General features: G+C 39.3%; 1 protein-coding gene across 2 annotated transcripts in view; it reads left to right on the top strand.

Annotated features, from left to right (window-relative positions):
- WDR17 (WD repeat domain 17) overlaps nt 1-23062 on the top strand; it is a 76255-nt gene that overhangs the window by 18345 nt on the left and 34848 nt on the right. For both annotated transcript variants that reach the window (XM_024194623.2, XM_024194634.2), the window contains 8 exons: nt 2157-2387; nt 10718-10969; nt 11579-11701; nt 13317-13504; nt 16201-16369; nt 18309-18400; nt 19712-19794; nt 21174-21260. In XM_024194623.2, coding sequence (XP_024050391.1) covers nt 2157-2387; nt 10718-10969; nt 11579-11701; nt 13317-13504; nt 16201-16369; nt 18309-18400; nt 19712-19794; nt 21174-21260 — 1225 coding nt within the window. The remainder of the gene's footprint in view (nt 1-2156; nt 2388-10717; nt 10970-11578; nt 11702-13316; nt 13505-16200; nt 16370-18308; nt 18401-19711; nt 19795-21173; nt 21261-23062) is intronic.

Here is a 23062-nt window from a genome sequence, read left to right on the forward strand (position 1 = left end):
TCTTCATCTTTGAAATAGCAGAAATACTCGCAATGTACTAAATGTTGAATGATTGGTAGAGAACGTTTTAGAAGTTGAACAGTTATAGATGGAGCACAAAATTCTTTAGCCTCACTTCTACTGTAGTTCATTGTAGAATATGATAAAACACAGTGTTTTTGTACATTGTTCTGAACTGTATAGTAATTGCTGAAAACTGAATTTTTCAACTCTTCTTACAGCCTTTCAAAATGCCTTGTACTCAGGGCAAGTTTATTTGTTTGTTTTTTATTGGCAAGTAAAATAGTATCAGTTATCATCAGTCATCATAGTGAAATGTAGGCAATTACGATTTATGATTTGGATATGAATTTTCATAACAGTTTTGCAAGGCTGAACACAAATAAAAACTGGTCTACAACAAAGGCTGCTGTTCAGATGAGGCCATTTACTAATAATGATCACACTTAAATTCTAAAATATAGTTTTTGGTTCATTTTAGATAAACATCCTAATGTGCAGCTAGCTCTTCTCAAAAGTATGAAACTGTTGATCCAACCCTATTATCTTCCAATGTGTTTTCCAACAGGCTGAGTGTAATAACTTCCTCTGCAACAAGCCCGAGTTCCTTCCCTGCAAGCAGCTAGTGCACCCCAGGTGCTTTCCTGCAGTCAGTTTCTTCAACATGTGCCCTCTTCAATCCTGTACCTTTTCAAGTTCTGTTAGGTTCAGAAGGTCTGGGAGCCTCTCTTGGGCTTCTCAAGCTTTCTGGTGCTCTGAGGCTTCTCATTTTGTTATTTTCTAGAATATATGGCATGCCTTTGAAAACCTTACGTGCTGTGAGATCTAAAGGTCACATGAAAGCACAAATAGTGGTCAAGGAAATCTGAATTGATTCAGCCCTGATAAAAATTTTACTTTTGCTCAGGATATGGGTTAAAATCAGTACTGGTACTTATTTTTTAAGAACCAGTTGATCAATCCTAAATAATTACCAGAGTCCATGATTGAATTTGAAGGAGATGGTTTTCATATCCCATTTATGTACCTCCTATGTTGCTCACCGCTTTTATTTTCAGAATAAACTGTGTTAAAACCCCTTATTAACTTTACATTCGTAGCATATCCGATATCTCTGATGGTACTATTACAAAAAAGTACCTAAATAAAATGTGCATGGGAGGCTTGGGGAAATACATATTATTGAGATTGTTCTTTGATCACACCTTGCAATCTAATTTTTATGATTATGTGGAGTATTGCAGTGTGGGAAATGCTGAGGTCACACTTACAACTTGGATACTTGAAATTAGGTGCCTGTGTCCATATCTAAGCACCTAAATAAAAGCGATCTGATTTTCAGAAGTGCTACAGCTCCCACTGATTACAAAACTTTAAAGTTCAGGTGCAATTATCTGCTCCTGTAGTCTTAGACCAGGTGTACACTACCACTTATTTCAGTGTGAATAAGCCACTCCCCTGAGCGACATAAGTTACACTGGCCTAAGTGCTGGTGTGAACAGCGCTATGTCATCAGGAGAGCTTCTCCCGCCAACATAGTTACTGCTTTTTGTGGAGGTAGATTTATTATGCTGATGGGAGAGCTCTCCCCTGTCAGCATAGAGCATCTTCACCAGATTCACTACAGGGGGCGCAGTTGCATCGGTGTAGCTGTGCCGATGTAGCGCTTCTAGTGTAGATTAGCCCACTGTGGTTAGACTTCCTGGGTTTTTGCCAAAACGTAAATACATTTTGTAAAAGTTTGCAAGTGGTTTTGTTTTTTAACTGATTAATAACAGCTCATTACTCTTACTGTAAGGTAAGTATTTGTGTAAGGATGAACATATAGGAGCAGGCTAATCTTCAGTCATATGAATAACTCCCTTTGGCACTAGTAGAAGTTAAGCATGTGTAGTCCGCTGCCATGTAGTACATAAAATTTTCACTCTTTGAAAATGCGTAAGTAGAGTTTATTTTTATGCCATGCCAAGTACACACAATTGCATACGCTTAGACTGAAGTCTGTAAAATATGCTTAACGTATTCCTTTACTAGTAATTTAAGATCTGTAGCTTTTCAAGACCAATGTCAGTAATGGGCTACGAATATTTGATAGATAATAGCATTCTAAATTTCAAATGCTAGTTCTTACATGTTTTTTTTTTTAAATGTTTCAGGGGTTCCTGCCTCACTTAGTTGGTGCTGGAATGCAGGTGATGCAGTTGCATTTGTTTCCCATAGAGGCCCATTGTATATTTGGACTATCTCAGGACCAGACAGTGGGGTAGCTGTACATAAAGAAGCACATAGTTTCTTGTCAGACATTTGTCTATTTAGATGGCATCCAAAGAAGAAAGGAAAAGTAGTATTTGGACACACTGATGGAAGTCTTTCTATTTTTCAACCAGGTGAAAATTTATTTGATAAAGTAATTATTGGCCACTGTAGGATTTTTGTTGTTATATTCTCTAGTTTAGATTTTATAGAAACTTTTATATAAAATTTGTTCAGAGTATAGTAGTGTTCCTACTCACTACATATGACAAAAATACATCTGATTAGCTCGAGAAAATTCAGAATCTTTTGTCTTTGTATTGAATCCTATTTGGTTATCAAATCAACACTGCATCTTTAAAATGTGTATAGTAAGCTGATTCTGAGGGTATGATAACAGCCCTCTACTCTAAACTTTTGATCTGCCACTATACTGATGTTTGCCAGGAACTACTGTTCTCCTAATTTTATTTGTTTGGATTGTTATTTATTGAATGTTCTAATTGTTGAATGTTCAATCCTCTACCCTTTTTTTTTGGTAAACAAATCAGCAATTGTGAACCCAGATCTAAGATTCTGTCTCCTATTAAAGCATATTAGGGAAAAGAACTGTCTTTTTAATTTATCTGTAATGCACCTAGCACATTTTTGTATGCTTTATAAATAGCACGGTGTTGTATTAAATGCACATTCCTTGAAGGAGTATGTGGAGTTTTCCTTTGGAGCTAAGTAGTTAATTCTCTTTTTCATACGTGCCTCACTGCTTGGTGAGGAAAGATGACCCTCGGTGATGACCATTCTTGTGTCCCAGGGTATGTATTTTTCTCTTGCTCTGACAACTGACTTTGAATATTAGGGGAGGAAGAATCTCCTCTAAACCAGATGTGAGTTTTTGGACAATGCTAAAAACCATGCTAGAATTCTTGTATTTCTCCTTCTGCTGCTCTTTGTATCAAATTAGCACTTCCAAAGGCTATACTTTTTCTGACTATGCATTACTTCCAGTAGTGCTGTCTCAGCCTAATAGAAAGCATCAGTAAAAAGAAAATATATGATTTACTCTTGGGCCATGTAAACACATGTGGGTTAGGACGGAAGAATCCCATGCACAGCTACAGACTAGGGACCGAATGGCTAGGTAGCAGTTCTGCAGAAAAGGACCTAGGGGTCACAGTGGATGAGAAGCTGGATATGAGTCAACAGTGTGCTCTTGTTGCCAAGAAGGCTAACAGCATTTTGGGCTGTATAAGTAGCGGCATTGCCAGCAGATCAAGGGACGTGATCGTTCCCCTTTATTCGACATTGGTGAGGCCTCATCTGGAGTACTGTGTCCAGTTTTGGGCCCCACACTACAAGAAGGATGTGGAAAAATTGGAAAGAGTCCAGCGGAGGGCAACAAAAATGATTAGGGGTCTGGAGCGCATGACTTATGAGGAGAGGCTGAGGGAACTGGGATTGTTTAGTCTCCAGAAGAGAAGAATGAGGGGGGATTTGATAGCAGCCTTCAACTACCTGAAGGGGGGTTCCAAAGAGGATGGAACTCAGCTGTTCTCAATGGTGGCAGATGACAGAACAAGGAGCAATGGTCTCAAGTTGCAGTGGGGGAGGTCTAGGTTGGATATTAGGAAACACTATTTCACTAGGAGTGTGGTGAAGCACTGGAATGCGTTACCTAGGGAGGTGGTGGAGTCTCCTTCCTTGGAGGTTTTTAAGGCCCGGCTTGACAAAGCCCTGGCTGGGATGATTTAGTTGGGAATTGGTCCTGCTTTGAGCAGGGGGTTGGACTAGATGACCTCCTGAGGTCCCTTCCAACCCTGATATTCTATGATTCTATGATTCTAAAATGATTTGAAGGCGAAAATAGGAGTAATAGGTTTAGGAATTAGATATTTCAAGAGTGTAAGAAACTTGCAAAGGTAAGTAGAACTCTGGCTAACGTGGCGAACAATAATGTGAGTTTTTACCACTTGATGTCAGCATTATTCATTACTCTTGGGGAAATCTCAGCTCCCAGCAGCATAGAATTGACTTCAGATTAAACCAAGGGGAACAGTGTGGGGCAAAAAACCTAACTTGTTTCAAGACTGAGCTTGATAAGTTTATGGAGGGGATGGTATCAGGAGATTGCCTACAATGGCATGTGGCCCATCTGCGACTTCTAGTAGCAAAAATCCCCAATGACTGGAAATGGGGCACTAGATGGGGAGGGCTCTGAGTTACTACAGAGAATTCTTTCCCAGCATATGGCTGATGGGTCTTGCCGGGATGCTCAGGGTTCAACAAGTTGCCATATTTGGAGTTAGGAAGGAATTTTCAGCCAGGTCAGATTGGCAGAGACCCTGGGGGGGGGGGGGGTTTCGCCTTCCTTTGCAGCATGGGTCACTTACTGGTTTAAACTAGAGTAAATGATGGATTCTCTCTAACTTGATGTCTTTAAATCATTATTTGAAGACTACAGTATCTCAGCCACAGGTGATGGGGCTATTACAAGAGGGGATAGCTGAAGTTCTGTGTCCTGCAATGTGCAGCTCAGACTAGATGATCACAATGGTCCCTTCTGGCCTTAAAGTCTATGAGTGTAAACACAGAGGTATAGCCTACAGTTTTCTGATTAGGATTGTTTTGGTTTGAGTGAGATCATTATTACAACTTGGACTCATTCACTGGAACCTTGTTCTATAGAATAAAATCTAGCAATTTTACATCACTCTGCTATGTCTAAAATATAAATTCCACACTTTTTTGCATTCAAGCAGAGAATATAATTAGTTGACGTCTTGGTCCCTGCAAACAGTTTAGCATGTGAGTAACTTTACTTACTTGAATAGTCCCATTATAGCAAATAGGACTACTCACAAGAGGAAAGTTAGACTGTGCATAAGTGGATCAGACCCTAAATCAGAAGGTAAATACCAAATAGTTGCTAGAAAAACCTTAGTAAGACAGTCTGAGCCAGAAGATAGTTTAGCTCTCACTGAGGATTGCTCTGATTTGAGAAAATTTGCTTACAATAATAAATCTGAATATTTAAATTCACAGGATTTCTTGGATTTGCAACTGTGATGGCTACCATTGTATTACCATTATGACTTTGAAAAGAGAGAAATGGTTTTGTTTATTTGTTCTCTAAAAATGTAGCATAGAGCCAATAACTGATTTTTACCCTTCTATTGATGCCACAAAGACCGCCTACCCCAGGTCAACACCACACTGACCTACAGACCCAGGCCCTTTCTGTACATGGTGGAATAGCTACAGATAGTTTTCAAAATGGACAAATTTATGATTCGTCCATCTCATAAAGAGATAGACTCGACCAAGCTCACCATCTACTTCAGAAGATAATACAAAACATAATAAGGTTATATACAAGAATGATCCATGAGATCTTGGAACTCTCAAAATAGCTCAATTGAAATTAATTTTCCTAAAATAAATATTGGAGGTGTGCTGAGTTGTTTTAATGAAAAGTGGTGCATGAGCTGGCCATGATTGCAGAGGCGATGCATAACTGTTGATGGGGGGGAGGGGACATAATTTAAAGGTTCTGGGAGGGTACGTGACCACCCCACAGAGGTTTTCAAACTGTGGGGCATGCCCCCTGGGGGGGGGGAGCAGAGGGACATTGGGGGGGGGCAAGTGGTGACACCAGGTGGCTCAGGCCAGCCCTGTGCACTGGGGCTTGAGGAAGGAGCACCACCTCCACCCCCTGAGTCATCTCAGCAGGCCACCCAGTCTGGATTCGAGGGTGAAACCAAAAAATCAGGGAGGGGGCATGTTACCCAGCGTGCTTCCCCCACACGTCACTTCTGCATGTTTGGAATATTCTGTTAAAACTGATAAGTCCATTTTGTTTTCCTTGGTGGGTGTATGCACACCCTAGCAATGCTGGTGGAATGGGAACTGATATGGTTTTTATCAAATCTGGATTCTGCAATTGGAAAAATGCACTTTATCAAGGCAAAGGTTTAATCAAACATGAGAAATGCTTAGTCCACTTGAATACAATGGCTGATGGGACTGCAACAAGGACAAGAGAAGCTACAGGTAATTTTTTGCTATTTCTACATTTCACATTTATATTTTCATGTCATTCTGCTGAGATTCACAAATCAAGTAGTGTCAAATCATGGGTCTAGACCCAAATCCTGCACAAAATCATGCATATAACTCCACATCCTTGACGTATCCTAAAGCCTACTCTTTAGCACCTATAAACTTTAAATCCCTTAACTTGAGGAAAACTCCAAAACTTGATGTGGTAGATCCAGCATACAAAAAAATTATTATTTTTATGATTTCAGTTTATTAATTTGCTCAATATCATTAATGATTTATGAATCTGATATTTATTTTATCATAACTTCCTTTTTCAGATGCCACAATTGCTGCTTTGGTGTCATCCTCACAAATTGAAAGAAACAGATACTATTTAAAACCTTCACAAAAATTAATCAGTTTGCTGTGATAAATGAGTTGCCTCTGAGGGATCAAGATATAATAAACATCAAGGACATAGATCTTACTCTGAACAACTCATCAGGAATTTTCATCAACCTACTTAAGTTTACTGTAGGACAAGATCCAAAATTCAAAGATGCTCTGAAAACCATTCCAAAAAATGCAAAGTACACTTCTGATGAAATTCAGAATGAAATAACTGATATAATGAAGATGGTTTTGAAAGATATTGTTGAAGCTATTCAGAAAAAATAGTGATGTTAAGTTCTTCTGCCTGAACTGTGACACTACAAAGGCTGCTGTGAATGTAGGAAACGTGTCCACTGTTTTACACTACTATGTTGATTTCAAAGCCAAAAAGAGACTTATTGGAGTGGCCCAATAGCATGGCCTCACTGCTGAAGATGTTACACAACAGATTTTGAAAGACCTCCTGTCATAACTATAAAGGGAAGGGTAACAGCTCTCCTGTGTACAGTACTAAAATCCCTCCTGGCCAGAGACTCCAAAATCCTTTTACCTGTAAAGGGTTAAGAAGCTCGGGTAACCTGGCTGACACCTGACCCAAAGGACCAATAAGGGGACAAGATACTTTCAAATCTTGCGGGGGGAGGGAAGGCTTTTGTGTGTGCTCTTTGTTTTAAGGGGTTGTTCGCTCTTGGGACTGAGAGGCACCAGACATCAATCCAGGTTCTCCCCATCTTTCTAAACAAGTCTCTCTTATTTCAAACTTGTAAGTAAAAAAGCCAGGCAAGGCGTCTTAGTTTTACTTTGTTTTCTCAACTTGTAAATGTACCTTTTACCAGAGTGTTTATCTTTGTTTGCTGTACTTTGAACCTAAGACGGGGGGGGGGGGTCCTCTGAGCTCTTTAAGTTTGATTACCCTGTAAACTTATTTTCCATACTGATTTTACAGAGATGATTTTTACCTTTTTCTTTAATTAAAAGCCTTCTTTTTAAGAACCTGATTGATTTCTCCTTGTTTTAAGATCCAAGGGGGTTTGGATCTGTATTCACCAGGAGTTGGTGAAAGGAAGGAGGGGGGGAAGGGTCAAATTCTCCTTGTTTTAAGATCCAAGGGGGTTTGGATCTGTATTCACCAGGGAATTGGTGAGAGGTTTCTAAAAGCTTCCCAGGGTAGGGAATGGTGGCAGCGGACCAGAACTAAGCTGGTAGTTAAGCTTAGAAGCCCTCATGCAGGCCCTTACATTTGTACCCTAAAGTTCAAAGTGGGGATACAGCCTTGACACCTCCATGAGCTGTCTTGACCCTCAAAATACTTTATTCTTGCTTTGATGATGTCAAAGTGCAAAGGAGGTGTTTACAAATCCTTTTACAAGAGAGATTAAACAAGCAAATACACACACTGCTTGAATAACCAACTACATCTGGTGGTCTCCCGTATCTGACAGGAACTCAGCAGTGGCAGGTTTGTTCTCAAATTGTATTTTTCTATACAGTTTTTTTCGCAGGCATGAAATTAGTGCTCTGTATAAAGGCTAGCACCTGCAAAGACTTATAGAAACAAGATGGACTGGTCACCTGAAAACCGCAGAAATAATTCATAGTAATTTGGAAGAGATTCAGAGTATTCGTTAGACTTTGTGAATGAATATAGTGCAAGAGGGATGTTGGAAGTTACACAATCACTCAAATTCTTGTTCTTAGTTGAGGTTATGAGAATGATTTTGAAAGTTTTTGCTTGTGTGAACAATTAGTTTCAGAAGGAAGTAATGCACCCTGCTAAAGGAGTTTAATTGATTACTATTGCCTGTGAAGAACTTCAACAAAAGAGAGATGTTTGAAAACTTTTTCCCAGACATTCGATCCAAGTACCGTGTTGTGAAAGATGTGTGTGATGAAGCATCAACATTAAGATGTGCCACCAAAAGAGCCATGGTATTGGCCCCAAAATTTCAAGATTCCATGGTCACTGAGTACTTACCAGAATTGCAAAGTGTAAATGAGCATCAAAGGTCCCAAATTTGTCAAAAATCGATTGATGAAACCAGTGGTGAATTGCAAAAGAGATTTTATGAGAAGAATTCCGAGTTATACAAAAGCTTGCCAGCAATCTATTTCACCAGCTCTCCAGATGTCTTGAAATTGGAATCACCGAGTGTTTTGATTGACTTGCTTGGATTAGATACTGAGAAGGTGACAGTTGAAATGGCTGTATTTAAACCACTGATAGAAGAGAGAAATTGCAAGGGATTTTAAGAAGTTCTAGGTGCTGCCAATGAATTAAAGAAGGCTTTCCCGTCTATTTTTGAAATGTCTATAGTGGTCTTGAGAATTCTGTATTTGAATTGAATTGTCTATAGTGGTCTTGAGTTTGTGAAAATTCCTTTTCTTGTTTGAAAAGAATTTTATCACACCCAGGGCTGAGCACCACCCATGACAGAAAGAGAAACCTAATTCTCCTGTTGTAGGAAAGTGATTTGACTGAAGAACTGAACCTGAATGCCTTTGTGGAAGAATTTAGATGCCATTATCCAAGGAGATTTCAACTTTAGTTTCATGAACAATCTTTGTTACACCCCACTTTCATGTTAAGATCTATACTTTTATATTTCTGAATCTTTGAATGTTGGAATATTTGTTATACTGAACAATCATATAAATATGTATCTTATTTTTCCTTATTTCATAAAAATAAAGTAAAAAAGAAAAGCCTCTGACTGAGACTATGGTTTTCGCTAAGTACATGAACTTTTGAAGGCAAGCACAACAGCACCTCTTGTCATGCAGTCCTCTACCCCATGTCAATGTGCTAGCTATGGGCCTGAGACAAACTAACAGAAATGTATATCAATTTATGCTCCTATTCACTGTTATCCAGTCTGATGTGTATTATTTGCCCCAACAGCAGCAGCAACAGGTGGTGTTTAATTCTACCGTACCATAAGTACCATACATCTGTAAGCAAACACACCTACCAAATTATAGTGTGAATTATTTTAATACTCAAAGAAAAATGTTCCCCAGTGAGCAGATTTTTGATTCAGTTTTTTAATGCTAACTGAAGTAGTTTTTGTTTCTGTTCTACGTCAATGATTAAATGAAATCCATCAGAGGGATAACAGATAGCTTTTAATATTTGTCAAAATGTGACAAATTAATGGCATTCCTAGTTGTCAAAATTCAAAAGTAGATAAAAGCTGAATAAATTTAGAGATAATTAATTAATTCATTGTTTCTAGGGAACTAGCACAGCATGTTCATTTATTTATTTTGAATAGAACACCATCGCTTTAAAAAACAAAGATTTGTGTTATCTGTGAGTGGGATTGTTTTTTGTAATATCAAAAATCAGTGCTAGCTTTCCATAATATTGGGTAATGATGATCATAACACAAGTTACTGGGCTCACTGCTGGGGCAGCTGAGTGATGTTTGATGTGCTGATATATACTGGATGTCAGTCTAGATGATGTAAGGGTCCCTTCTGGTATCATACTCAGACTCTATTTGTTATTTATCCACTCCTGAATTTGAACAAATGATGTAACAAAAACAATTGTCCATTTACATTTGAAAAAATAAGTTATTACATTGATTACTCTGACTCATTATCACTGTCTTTCTCCTCGTTTATATCACTCTTCTTTTCTTTGCTCTTATTTTATTTTGTTTGTGCAGATGTATTTACCTAAAACCAGCTTGCATCTGGGGCCTGATGCTGCGAACCCATGAATAAGGGTTTGCAGGATCTAAACCTGTAAACATGAACAACCATTTTCACTCTATTTTTTTCTATTATTAAGATAAAAAGGAAGCAGTGGAAATGTCTGCTTTAGTCAGACCTTTGTTAGTAAGTGCAGCAGAGGATGAGCTTTGCTGGCTTCACTAGTACAGCCTGTGGAAGAAGCTACAGAGTGTGTTGGGGGGAAATACGGATTGTTTGCCAGCCTAAGCAGACATAACAAAACTATGCATAAATCACTGTAATTGATACACATTATATCTAATTTAAGGTGGTCTGTTTCCTTTTGCTTTTAAAGGTTCTAAGAGTCAGAAACATGTCCTAAGACCAGAGTCTCTTGAAGGGACAGACGAGGAGGATCCAGTGACAGCCCTGGAATGGGACCCTCTGTCGACTGACTATCTTCTTGTTGCTAATTTACATAATGGCATTCGACTAGTTGATTCTGAGTCTCTCTGCTGTATCACAGCATTTAATTTTCCTAGTGCAGCAGCATCAGTTCAGTGCTTAGCCTGGGTTCCTAGTGCTCCTGGAATGTTTATTACTGGAGGTAATCTTTTCTTATTGTTGATAGTTTATTGAATGGTTATAAATATAGCATTGAATCTCCAAAATAGGTACTGTACTTCATGTTTAATCTTTTCTATACCTTTGACTTTAATATCAATAGAAACAGAAATATTTTAACGTATTCTAGAAAAAATGAATGCATAAAACAGATGCAAACAGTTTTGCCATGAGTTTATCAGCATGGATTACAATTGGCTGGGGGATGGGCATAAGCAAGCAAGCCATTCCCCACTCCCCCGCTTCCATTTCTGTTGTTTTTGGAGCTCACTTGTTCCAATCCTTTCTCTTTTCTGAACCAGAGAGCGAAGAGGAAATTATGGTTGAATTGTTGGAGTAGTAGAGAGAGAGGAAGGGTGAATGAGAGAATATTTTATGCTGTTGTTGATAGGTTTACCCACTGTACTCGAAGAATGAACATCTCTAATTTAAAGTAACATTATTGTGAAGATGTAAAAGCCTGCTTGTAACATTATTTTAAGATTATACATTTAATTCAATGTTTCACTTTTTGATTAATTTGATACTTAAATTATGTACATTGTTTATGTAGAAAAAACATTAATAAATGGAGCTTTTTTTTAAATCTCAGATTCTCAGGTTGGAGTGTTACGTATTTGGAATGTTTCACGCACAACACCTATAGATAATTTTAAATTGAAGAAAACAGGGTTCCATGGTTTACATGTGCTCAATTCTCCTCCAAAGAAAAAGTGTAAGTATATATTTTATTATTGTAATTCAGTGCAGTGGTTGCAAGTTTTTGACACCAATGCATTTTTGGGCGGACTAAGTGCTATCAGATCAAACCTTTTGTTAAGTTCTTCCTTATTAGGCAGTCCCTCATGTAGGAATACTACAGTCTTGCTCCCAACCCCAGTGAAGTACCATATACATTCTCTTTTTATAACAGATACCTCATAACAATATGCAAAGCTTGTAGGCCCTTAGAATAGCTTTACACGGTAAACAAGGTAAGGCAAGCTTGGTGAGATAATATCTTTTATTGGACCAATTTCTGTTACTGAGAGCGACAAGCTTTTGAGCTTATACAGAGATCTTTGTCTGGTCACACATGACGCTGTCTGGAAGCTTCAAATCTTGTCACTCACACCAACAGATGTTGGTCTAATAATAGATATTATCTCACCCACCTTGTCTGTCTAATAACCTGGGACCAACATGGGTACAACAACACTGCATACATGTAAAGATGTGTAATGCACGTTGTGTATTGATTCCGGTTCTCTAGGCCTTAATAGTTTAATAGTATAAAAATCAGAAAAGACATTTTGTTGACCACATAATCTCTTACCATGAAAAAGAGAGACTGAAAGGGAAGGTTACCTATTAGCATATCATCCACTTTCTCACTTTTATTCTATGAATTCTTCAAACTTACTAGAACACATTTTTGCATTCTTTCATCAGCCTAGAGACAGTATTTTGAGAATGTTGCATCAAATTTAAGCTTCTTACCTCCACCTTCAAAGCTGCATATACTTATCCTCCCTTATTCAGCACACATTGTTCCTGTCCCCTCTACACTGTCGACTTTCCCACTCTCATCTGCCTATTTATCAACTTGTCCCATATTCATCTCCCTGTCTTTTTCTATGCAACCTCTATGCATTGTACAGCTTCCAAGTTACCAAGGCATAGATCCATATTTAAGTTCCTTTTAGAGACCCACTTCTGCCCTACTACAGATAATGAATCTAATTATCTTGTTGTTCCTGGTTCCTCTAACCTCTTTCTACCTGTTTGTTTTTCCTTAGACTATGAACTTCATTCAGGAAGGGGACCATCCCTTCTTGAATGTCTGTAGAGCACTTAGCACATCTTGGGCATTTCCAAAAACAAATAATAAAGATGATAATATTGGTCTTATTTAACTTCTGTTCTTCTGTTTTACATCAGCCACCATTTTTCTACTACCAGTATCAATTCCTGTCACTTTTGTTACTGTTAGCTTGATATTTTGAGGGACACTATCAACTTGAATTTTTTGAAGAAGACTAATTTTCAAAAATTGTGGATTCTGACACAGCACCCTTTAAATGGTATAACCTGTTATTTTTTAAAAGTTTCTTGAATATTTTTCTAAGGGATTTCTCTGCTCCCCTGTTGATGTTTAGAAGGATTTATTGGGAGACACACAATATCAGATACGCTCAGGCCCACCCTCTCACCATGGAAACCTTCCTCCTTGTCAGCATCAAATAGGCAAATGAATTTTACAATCCCTGACGTGAAGTGATGTAACTGCTGCTTGTTTTTAAATATGAAAAAAACAAAATATGTTAATATGTTTATATTTTTTTATTAAGCACTTTCATCACATTCTCCTACTAAAAATCATCATACATCATCTACCAGTGAGGCCGTTCCACCCCCAACTCTAACCCAAAACCAAGCATTCTCTCTTCCTCCTGGCCATGCTGTCTGCTGTTTTATGGATGGTGGAGTGGGACTTTATGACATGGGAGCCAAGAAATGGGATTTCCTTAGAGATTTGGTATGTCTCCTTTGCCTGTCCAATATTTTGAATGAAATAATAATTAACATATATACAGCATTTTTATGCACAATAATCAAGGAGTGAGCATAGAGCCTACAGTGTAGTGTGCAGGCAAATCAGATTCATAAATAAAAAGGGGCTGAAGATTTAGAAACTTTATATAACAGCTCTAGAATGTTGAACTTAATTCTTCACTACAAAGGAAGACTGCCAAATAATGTAGGACCCAAATTTGAACTACCGTAAAACTAATATTATTTAGTGAGGGAGATACTTCATATTTTAAATATCAGTTTAACTCTTCCCATCTCCCCTCCTCTCCCACCTCACCAAAAAAAAAAGTATTACTCTTTCAATAATGGATGAAGAGAAGGAGTATAATAGTTGTGTGACCCTTTTTATGCTGCATGTCAATTATCCAGCCAGCACATGCAGAAAATAGTGCTGATGAGTTCACTGATGATGCTTTTAATAAACAAGGAGGTAAAAAATGCAGTGTCATGTTGGATTTAAGTAAAAAACTAAAAAGGAGTATTGAGGAAAAAACAATCTACTCAACTGAAAAACCCTAAGCAAAGCAGGCAAATAAATATTGTTTTCAAACATCTCATAGTGTGATCCTGCAGTCCATATGCAAGCAAAGCGTTAAGTGAAACCAGTGAGTTTTGTCTGAGTAAGCACTATGAGCAAGCCTATGAAAATGTCATAGAGAAATAGAAAGTAACACAAAAATGTAAAACTACTAACATTACTTCATAATGTCTTTTTTCAATGATCAGGCAAGAATTAGAATTAGCAAAGCCGTTTCATGCAGCAAAATGTTGGTTACACTGAGGGTGTATTTCCACTGGGAAAATTCAGAAATGTAATTCTCTACTGATGCAGCTCCTTTGGTAGCAACCTTGGAAGCTGTAGGATAGATAAGGCACAGGCATTTTTACTACCAGGTCATCTAATCCTGGATTATGTTACGCCACTGGTGGAGAATTACACGTCTGGTGTATTAGAAATAAACTGACATTAACTGAGTATACCTTAGCTCCTCCACCACTGGAGATATTCCAGGAGTTTGGTAGAACTCCACCACTTAGTGTTACTGATTCTGTTAAAAATGTTTTTAATGTTTATAAATGAAGAAAATGAAATATAGTTTATTAAACAAACACTTGTTTAAATATATGGATGCTTACAGTAAGTATGACGCCAGCATCCATCCAGGTCCATGAAAATGGAAGCAGAAATAGGAAACCAGGAAAGAAACTATTAGAACTCGATTTCATCTGCAAGCAGCCAGTTTGTTTATTTCCACTTTTATGGAAACAGACATTATGTTTGAAAACAAAATCAGGGTTTGAAAAGAATGCTTTAGAACTTTCTCTACTACTTGTGAAAAAATAAGTCCACTTTCGCAAGAGCAAAAGGTGGCCAGCCACTGAGAATTGTACCTTAGAACTTTCATGTCAGTTTCACATACTTGTTTTCCAAAAAGGGTCATTATTTCACCATAAGGCATAAAACAAACACATTTGGAATATAAGGTCTCACAGGAAAAATATAAGAAAATTGAATTTTGAAATAGAAATGACTTTGCATTTAGGTACAGCCCAATTAATAACACTTCAGTCATAGTGACTGACGCACGGAGCCAAATTCTGCTCATTTACACCTGTGCAACTCTACAGGGGGTTGGCAGTGTTAATTTCCCCAGAGTGTGCACAGGTGCTGCTTGGAGCAGAATTTGGCCTATGGCATATTCTATTTTGCTGGGGTTTTTTAATCCTTTGGAAGAAGAGAGAGAGGAGAGATCCAGATGCTTATTACACCTTTTACTATTAACTGATTAGCTGAAAAGTATGGTTCTGTTGGAGCCTGTAGTTGGCTTGGTAGGTTTTATTTTAGTGTTGCATTCAAATGAAGGATCATTGCCTTTTTCCATTATATTTTTCACTCACATAGTTTTCAGTTACTTAAAACTCAGCAATTCATTTGCTTTGTGGTAAGACTTCTAAAAGAAAATATAATGGTGAAAATTGGTTAAGCATTTTTTTTAAATCTAGAAATAAAAAAAGTGGCAATTTAAAGAATTAGCTCTCAACCTTTCAAGACCACTGTACCCCTTTCAGGAGTCTAATTTGTCTTGTGTACCCCAAGTTTCACCTCACTTAAAAACTACTTGCTTACAAAATGACGTAAAAATACAAAAGTGTCACAGAACACTATTACTGAGAAATTGCTCACTTTCTCATTTTTACTATAGAATTATAAAATAAATCAATTGGAATATAAATATTATACATACATTTCAGTGTATAGTATATGGAACAGTATGAACAAGTCATTGTCTGTATGAAATTTTAGTTTGTACTGATTTCACCAGTGCTTTTTATGTAGCTTGTTGTAAAACCAGATAAATATCTAGATGAGTTGATGTACCCCCTGGAAGACCTCTGTGTACCCCATGGGGTACATGTACCTCAGGTTGAGAACCACTGGTTTAAGGCACTATGTAAATCTCTAAATTGCATGCTAAAATATTAATATAAAATGTTAATATAGATGTAAAGATGTTAGAGAACTACAGTAAAGAGTTAAAACTACAGAAAATAGGGTTAGCTTAGCAATTAAATCAACTGTGTTCATGTGAGAAAAATCTTTAATGTACTAGTATTCATTTTTTTATTCTGCCATTTTAGGGACATGTTGAAACCATCTTTGACTGTAAATTCAAACCTGATAACCCTGACCTTCTAGCTACAGCATCATTTGATGGGACAATAAAAGTTTGGGATATAAACACTTTAACAGCAGTCTACACCTCTCCTGGGAATGAGGGGGTCATTTATTCTCTTTCTTGGGCTCCAGGTGAGCATATTTGATTTTAGGCATAAATATTATTATATGATTATTGAAATTTTCTGCACAAAATGCAGTTGATCTGATGAATTCAAGTAAACGCTCATGTAATTCTCAAGTTGGCAAGCTGGAATGTACATGCTCTTCTCTGGAGCTGTCCATCCCTAAGGAAAAATCCTTCCCTCTCCTCAGCATCTATTTGTAAAAGGCCCTGACTGCACCAGAACCAAGGCAGTTTTGCTTCACTGGAGTGGAGGCAGGATTTGAGAAACCTGTGCAAGGACTTTCTTCATGTATTCATTGTGGGTCTGAAGGGGAGAGGCTACCTACCAGCAACTGTTGATCTTAGTCATACTCTGGAAGATGTGTCCCCAAGCCCAACTAAGGGTGCTATTCAGAGCTTCTAACTTAGGCAAAACTCCCATAGACTACAGTGTCAGTTTTGCCAAAGTGCTGAAAAGGGCCCTTTGGAGGAATCTTCCTCAAAATATCATGTCCACGTAGCTATGCCTGCTGCTGGAGAGTCTTCCAGGGGACAGGAGGATGAATTTTTCCCTATCCAATAGAGCAACAGCAGAGCTCTTCTGTAATTACAACAACAGCCTCAAATCTGCAGCAGTTACTGCTTAGGTCATGCCAACCACTCCTTCACCTTTACACAAATAAATGTGTTAGTCTCTAAGGTGCCACAAGGACTCCTCATTGTTTTTGCTGATACAGACTAACACGGCTACCACTCTGAAACCTGTCACAAGGGTGACTGGAATCCCCCATTCTTTTCTTTATGCCCTGCTTTAGTAGTACTAGGAGATATGTCATCATCAAATACAAATAACATACAACAGAAATATATTTGTAATTTGATTTGTGGGAAATAAATAACTTTATCTGAAAGAGAAAATGTTGATCCCTTTCCACTTTTTGACTTGCATCATCCACCAAATGCATTAGTTCCCACACGTACAATATTTGCCAACATTTGGATTTGATCTGGAGAAAGAACTTTGAACATACTGATTTCTCTTTCCCCTCCTCCATAACTCCACCTACTTGAATATCTTTTCTGCTCCCCTGGGTCCCTCTCCAGATTTTCTCCTCTTAGTCCCTGAAGTATAATCCAAAATTCATTGTTTCTGCACCATATGAGTGTTTTCTGTATGAGACGTGCCTGGTTAACAGCACCAGTTTCTGTTCTGGGATTGAGTCACAGTGATGAGAAAGTGGAGTCTTGTGTTTCTGTGTCTTAGTTCCCATTGTAGAATGTATACAATAATGATTGCCCTACATCATAGGAGTACTGTGAAGATGAATTCACAAATGTGTTTGAAGTACTCAGGTATTACAGTGATGGGGGCCTATAGGGATAGATAGTAGTGGAATCTGATGGTCCAAGACTGGAAGTAATTTAAAAAGAAAAGTGATTGCTCAAGTGTCCTCACATCTGTCCTATGTGTGCCCAACTATGAGAGAGAGAGAGCACTTTTTCTGCTGTGTTCTGCTGTTCAGACAGGTTTAAAATGAAACTACATAATTTTCTGCAGATGCTTTGAGCTTTAAGCACTAGACATTGTGGGGCATTTATAGTTTCAAAGAAAGCCTGTGGACAACAAAGTGCTGTCAGTTGGTACATCTTGTCCTCTCTCTGCATTCAGTTCATGGGGTTGGGATGGGACTTCAGCTCATGTTTGCAACCAGTCAGTGTCTACCTTGCACAGCGGTGCCTAGAGTAGGAGGGTAGAACACATAAGGCTTTTGTTGGAACTGCTGCTTGTGAACTAGTGTCAAGTCCCCTGCAAAATTTGGGCTCCGATTGTGAGGCTACATTGCTAATCTGCCTTTGCTATCATATGGTTATGTATTTCTTTAATTAAAATGGAAAATTATATATGTAAAAATAACACTGACATTGTACTCATTATAATGTGTCTCTAATGTCTGTTCCTCCAAGGGGATTTGAACTGCATAGCTGGTGCAACCTCCAGGAATGGTGGTTTTATCTGGGATGTCCCTAGAGGCAAAATGGTAACCCGGTTCAGTGAGGTGAGATGAGTTTATTTTGCTTGGTTTCTTAAATGTAAGCTCGTGGCTCCCTCTAGTGCTGTTGTAGATAAAGCTGGATCAGTGTTTGTATGTTTTAAAGAGGTATGTAACTTAACTTAAAAATATAGCCAAATTGATTACACCCAGTCTGAGCTCTGGAACAGGTACGACTCACTTCCTTAAGTTGGTTTTGTGACATGCTTGGATCCATCACTTCAATATCATTGCTTTACTAGTTGACTAACAGAGGATCCAAAAGCAAAGTGGAATATTTCCTCTCAAAAGCACACGCATTCTATTCTATTCTACTCTATTCTATTAATCTTCAGATTCAAAAATATATCAAAATATAATGTAGCAGTGATTATTGCTACCAGATATAAAACTCGTTTAATTTATAGTCCTGAGGTCTCACTCCAGAATGACAGTGCTGCATTAGCAATGCACTGTTATTTAATTATTGATTTAGACTTATAAAAATCTGTATTAAGTGCCCCTCTTATGGGCTTGCATTACCTGGAATCTTAGTGGTGGTCAGTACAGGTCCTGGAGCACTGATGTAATCTGCTCCTGGCATAAAGCTCTGTTTAATAAGCTGGTTGCACCATTCTGCACTAACTTCAGTTTTCAAGTGGTCTCAATGTGTAGCCCCATGTAGACTGCCTTACAGCAATCTAATCTGGAGGTGACAAAGACATGGATAACTGTGGTAAACTCTGCATCAGAGAGAGAAAAGGGGCTTCTTCTCAGCAGTCATAGATGGAAAAATAACGTTCTTGACCACAGATGCCACTTGGGCATCCAGAAGCAGCCCAAGATCTAAAAACACGCCTAATGTGCACACCTGTGTTACAAGTTACCTTTCCTCAGTGAGTGGTGTTGATATATATTCCACCAACTTTTCTAGCTGCTTCACACAGCCCACTAACTTTCTCAACCTTGTCCAAGTTAAGTACCCAGCAGCCAGCTAACCCTCATCCAAGTTCATATAGACACAAAGTGCTCACTCTGCAGTTGAGACTCTCTGATCCTGTTGATGGTTCTGGACCAGGCCTGCCTGCAGCATAGTTTGGAGTATCTGGGGGTCACTGGAGTACAATGGCACTCCAGCCACACTCCCTTTTTCCTGGTCACATACCCTACATGGCCCAACAAGGCTAGGGCCTCATTATTGTGTAAAAGTGCAGTGTATGTACTGTACTTAGGGAAATGGGAATGAATCCTACTAGCAAAACCACAGAGAAGTCAGTAATTAAGAGGAAAAAGGGGTGAATTATTTCTTATTGATAGGTATTTTGCATTTTTTTGAAGCATGGAAAGAATGGAATCTTCTGCATTGCCTGGAGTCATAAAGATTCCAAAAGAATAGCGACCTGCAGTGGTGATGGATTCTGGTGAGTGTCATGTTGAAAAATAATCTGCTATTTGGGCAGGTGAACTTTGATAGCACCATATTTTTAATGTTTAAGATCTTGGCATAAATAACCATTGGATGTGTTCTGCTTATATATATTAATATAAAGTTACATAGCACTACATCAACAGCAGACAACACAGTAGCAACATATGCATATTGTGACAAAGTTCCTCCTCTATCTTGGTGGGTCTCTAGTGCAGCCCCTGCTCTGGTCACTCAGGGAACAGAAAACTACTCATCCAGTGGACCAGTATATTTGCCCTCTACCAGACTCCTGTACCCCACTGGTCTGGGTCTGTCACAATATATTATGCCATTTGCTAACAAAAATGCAGTATTGTTTCCTATTAGTGGTATGTGCGCTACTGCTTGCATTATGATCAGGCAGGCGTAGGTATGGAACTCTAGTTCCTGCTGTGTATACACTTTAGCTGTGGAGAGACAAAAGGAGGGGTGGCCAGGGAGTACATGAGGATGTTCAGGCACACTGGAACCATTTACTTAATGTTTGTGGCACAGTTGGTTCATGTCACACTTGCCTAGGGAAGTCATGGAAGCTCCTTCACTGGAAGTTTTCAAAAAGAGGCTGGATAGCCATCTGTCTTGGATCGTTTGGACACAACAAATCCTGCATGTTGGTAGGGTGTTAGATTAGATGACCCTTGTGCAGGGGTGAAAGTAAGGCGGTACGGGCCGCCGGTACCAGCCCATACTGCTGACTTTAAAGCGCTGCTGCGACAGTGCTTTAAGGACCCTGCTTAATGTTGTTGCCCCTTTTGCCACCCCCCTGGCTGTCGACAGGGGGGAGGCAAAAGGAGCAGCTGCCCTGTGCCCGGCAATTTAAAAGGGAGCAGGGCTCCGGCCACGGCAGCAGTGGTCAGAGCCCCGGGCCCTTTAAATCCCCGCTGGAGCCCCGGGCAGCGCGGGGCCAGCAACGCGGATGGGCTTGCTGGGGGACGCTGACCCCCAGCCCTTCCCCTTCTGCCCAAGGCCCTGCTCCTTCTGGGGGCAGGGGACCCCCGGAGCTGACCCCCACACTGGTAAGAGTTCAATTTTACTTTCACCCCGTCGTTGTGGTCCCTTCTAACCCTATGGTTCTGTGATTCTATGCCTCTATGGAAAGGTATACTACCTCTAACCAGCCCTTGTATTTGGGGAAGCACAAGGACTATAACTGTGACCTTTGTGGGGGCTGCAAGGATGGAAAGGTTTCTTTTGTTCTTCCTTCACTTGTGCACTTCTGCAATCTGACTCCTTATGTTGATTATAGGTGCACATAAAATCAGTTTTGACCTGGATTGTCCTACTGAGTATGTTGGGTTTTTTTTCTTATTACCATATTGTAATTGATTTCAGTATTATTCGAACCATTGATGGCAAAGTTCTTCACAAGTACAAACATCCAGCTGCAGTTTTTGGTTGTGATTGGAGCCAAAACAACAAGTGAGTAATAGTTAATTGAACTAATTAACTAACAACATTTATAACTTAAATGAATGACCATAAAGATAATGCAAAGGTATTTTAAAATGTGATATCAGTGTATTGACCTAGTTTTATAAAGGCAGAGAATCCTGGGACCATACTGTAAAAGGCCAGTTTACTCTTCCTTATTTACAGACATTATTATTTAACATGAGCTGCACTGCCATCCTTGATGTGCAGTTCTGTCCTAATAATATGACTGTAAAAATATCATTAAACATCAATCTGGGCGCTGAGGATCACTTCAAATTCTTTTCCTTATGCAGCGTCACCAGTAATACAAAATCTGCAGGCCAAATATTCTGCCCTCATTGAAGGCAGTGGGGATGATACAGGTGTAAAGGACAGTGTTTGGCCTGTAGATCTTGTGTTACTGGTGATGATGTATGAGAAGAAAAGAACTCCACTTCGCTCTGAGTGTATCTGCAGGGCTAGGTGCATGGAAGTCAGTGAGAGACTCAGTGCCATATTTATGAGTCATTTTTCAGAGTAGAACTGCACTGTAAGTCTAATTTTGGGTGCAACGGAAGGCAGAGGGGGACAGGGACCAGTGGCTTGGCTTCCAGAAGAGGAGAGTCTTCAAGGCTGTGATTTTTTTTGGGGAAAAGCTCAAATTAACCATTTGGTCGTGCTTCATAGGAAAAACGGTATGCTGACATATGCAGGGGCGGCTCCAGGCACCAGTGCAGCAAGCACGTGCCTGGGGCGGGAAGCCATGGGAGGCGGCCTGCCAGTAGCTGTGAGGGCAGCAGGCAGGCGGCTTTCAGCGGCGCACCTGCGGGAGGTCCGCCAGTCCCTCGGCTTCAGTGGCAATTCGGCGGCGGGGACACCGATGGTGCGGCACCGACGGACCTCCCGCAGGCATGCCGCCGAATCCGCGTGACCAGCGGACCACCCGCAGGTGCGCCGCCGAAAGCCGCCTGCCTGCCGTGCTTGGGGCAGCAAAAAACATAGAGCCGCCCCTGGACATATGAAATCATATGCCACTGAAGCTTAGCAGATTTGGCTTCTTCTCTTGGCTGAAAAAAAAAAGTATTATGATCAGGCAGGCCTAGTTCCCGCTGCGTATACACTCTAGCTGTGGAGAGACAAAAGGAGGTGTGGCCAGGGAGTACATGAGAATGTTCAGGCACAGTGGAACCATTTACTTACTTACTTACTTACTTATTTAAAATTTACATCATGTATTTTCATATGCTTCATTTTAAAATAAAACCTTAATTGATGTCCCAATTGAGCAAATAATTTAGAAATGGGTCATCTTAGTATTTTACATCCATAAATTAGAACAATTGTACTTCTAGACACGAGAGTTCCAGTTCTTCAAACTAAATTAATAAACGTTCAACAGGTTTCCCATTTGAAGTAATCAGAAAGAATGTGAGGAATAAATGGGAAGCCTTGATGGTATGTCTACACAGCAGCTGGAGGGATGCGTCCCAGCACAGGAAGGTATACACATCAGCTTGAACTAGTGCAAGCCTGTCTACCCACACTGGGAAGTACCCTTCCAGTTGCTGCATAGACATACCCTCAGTATAGCTAAATTAAAAAAAAAATTGATGCACTGTGTCAGTGATGCAACTGACTTGCAGAGACATAAATTATTATATTTAATTTAGCAACACTGATACTAAAAAAAATATAATAAAATATATTCCATGAGAATAATTACAAAAAGTTAGAGCATTTGTAGTGTGTAAATTCAAGAATGGTGTAAATTGGTTACAAAAGGAACAAAGAGCACAAAATCTGCATAG

The sequence above is a fragment of the Terrapene carolina genome, unplaced genomic scaffold, assembly GCF_002925995.2.
Source record: "Terrapene carolina triunguis isolate 2854851 unplaced genomic scaffold, T_m_triunguis-2.0 Scaffold66, whole genome shotgun sequence".
Classification (NCBI taxonomy): Eukaryota; Metazoa; Chordata; order Testudines; family Emydidae; genus Terrapene; species Terrapene triunguis.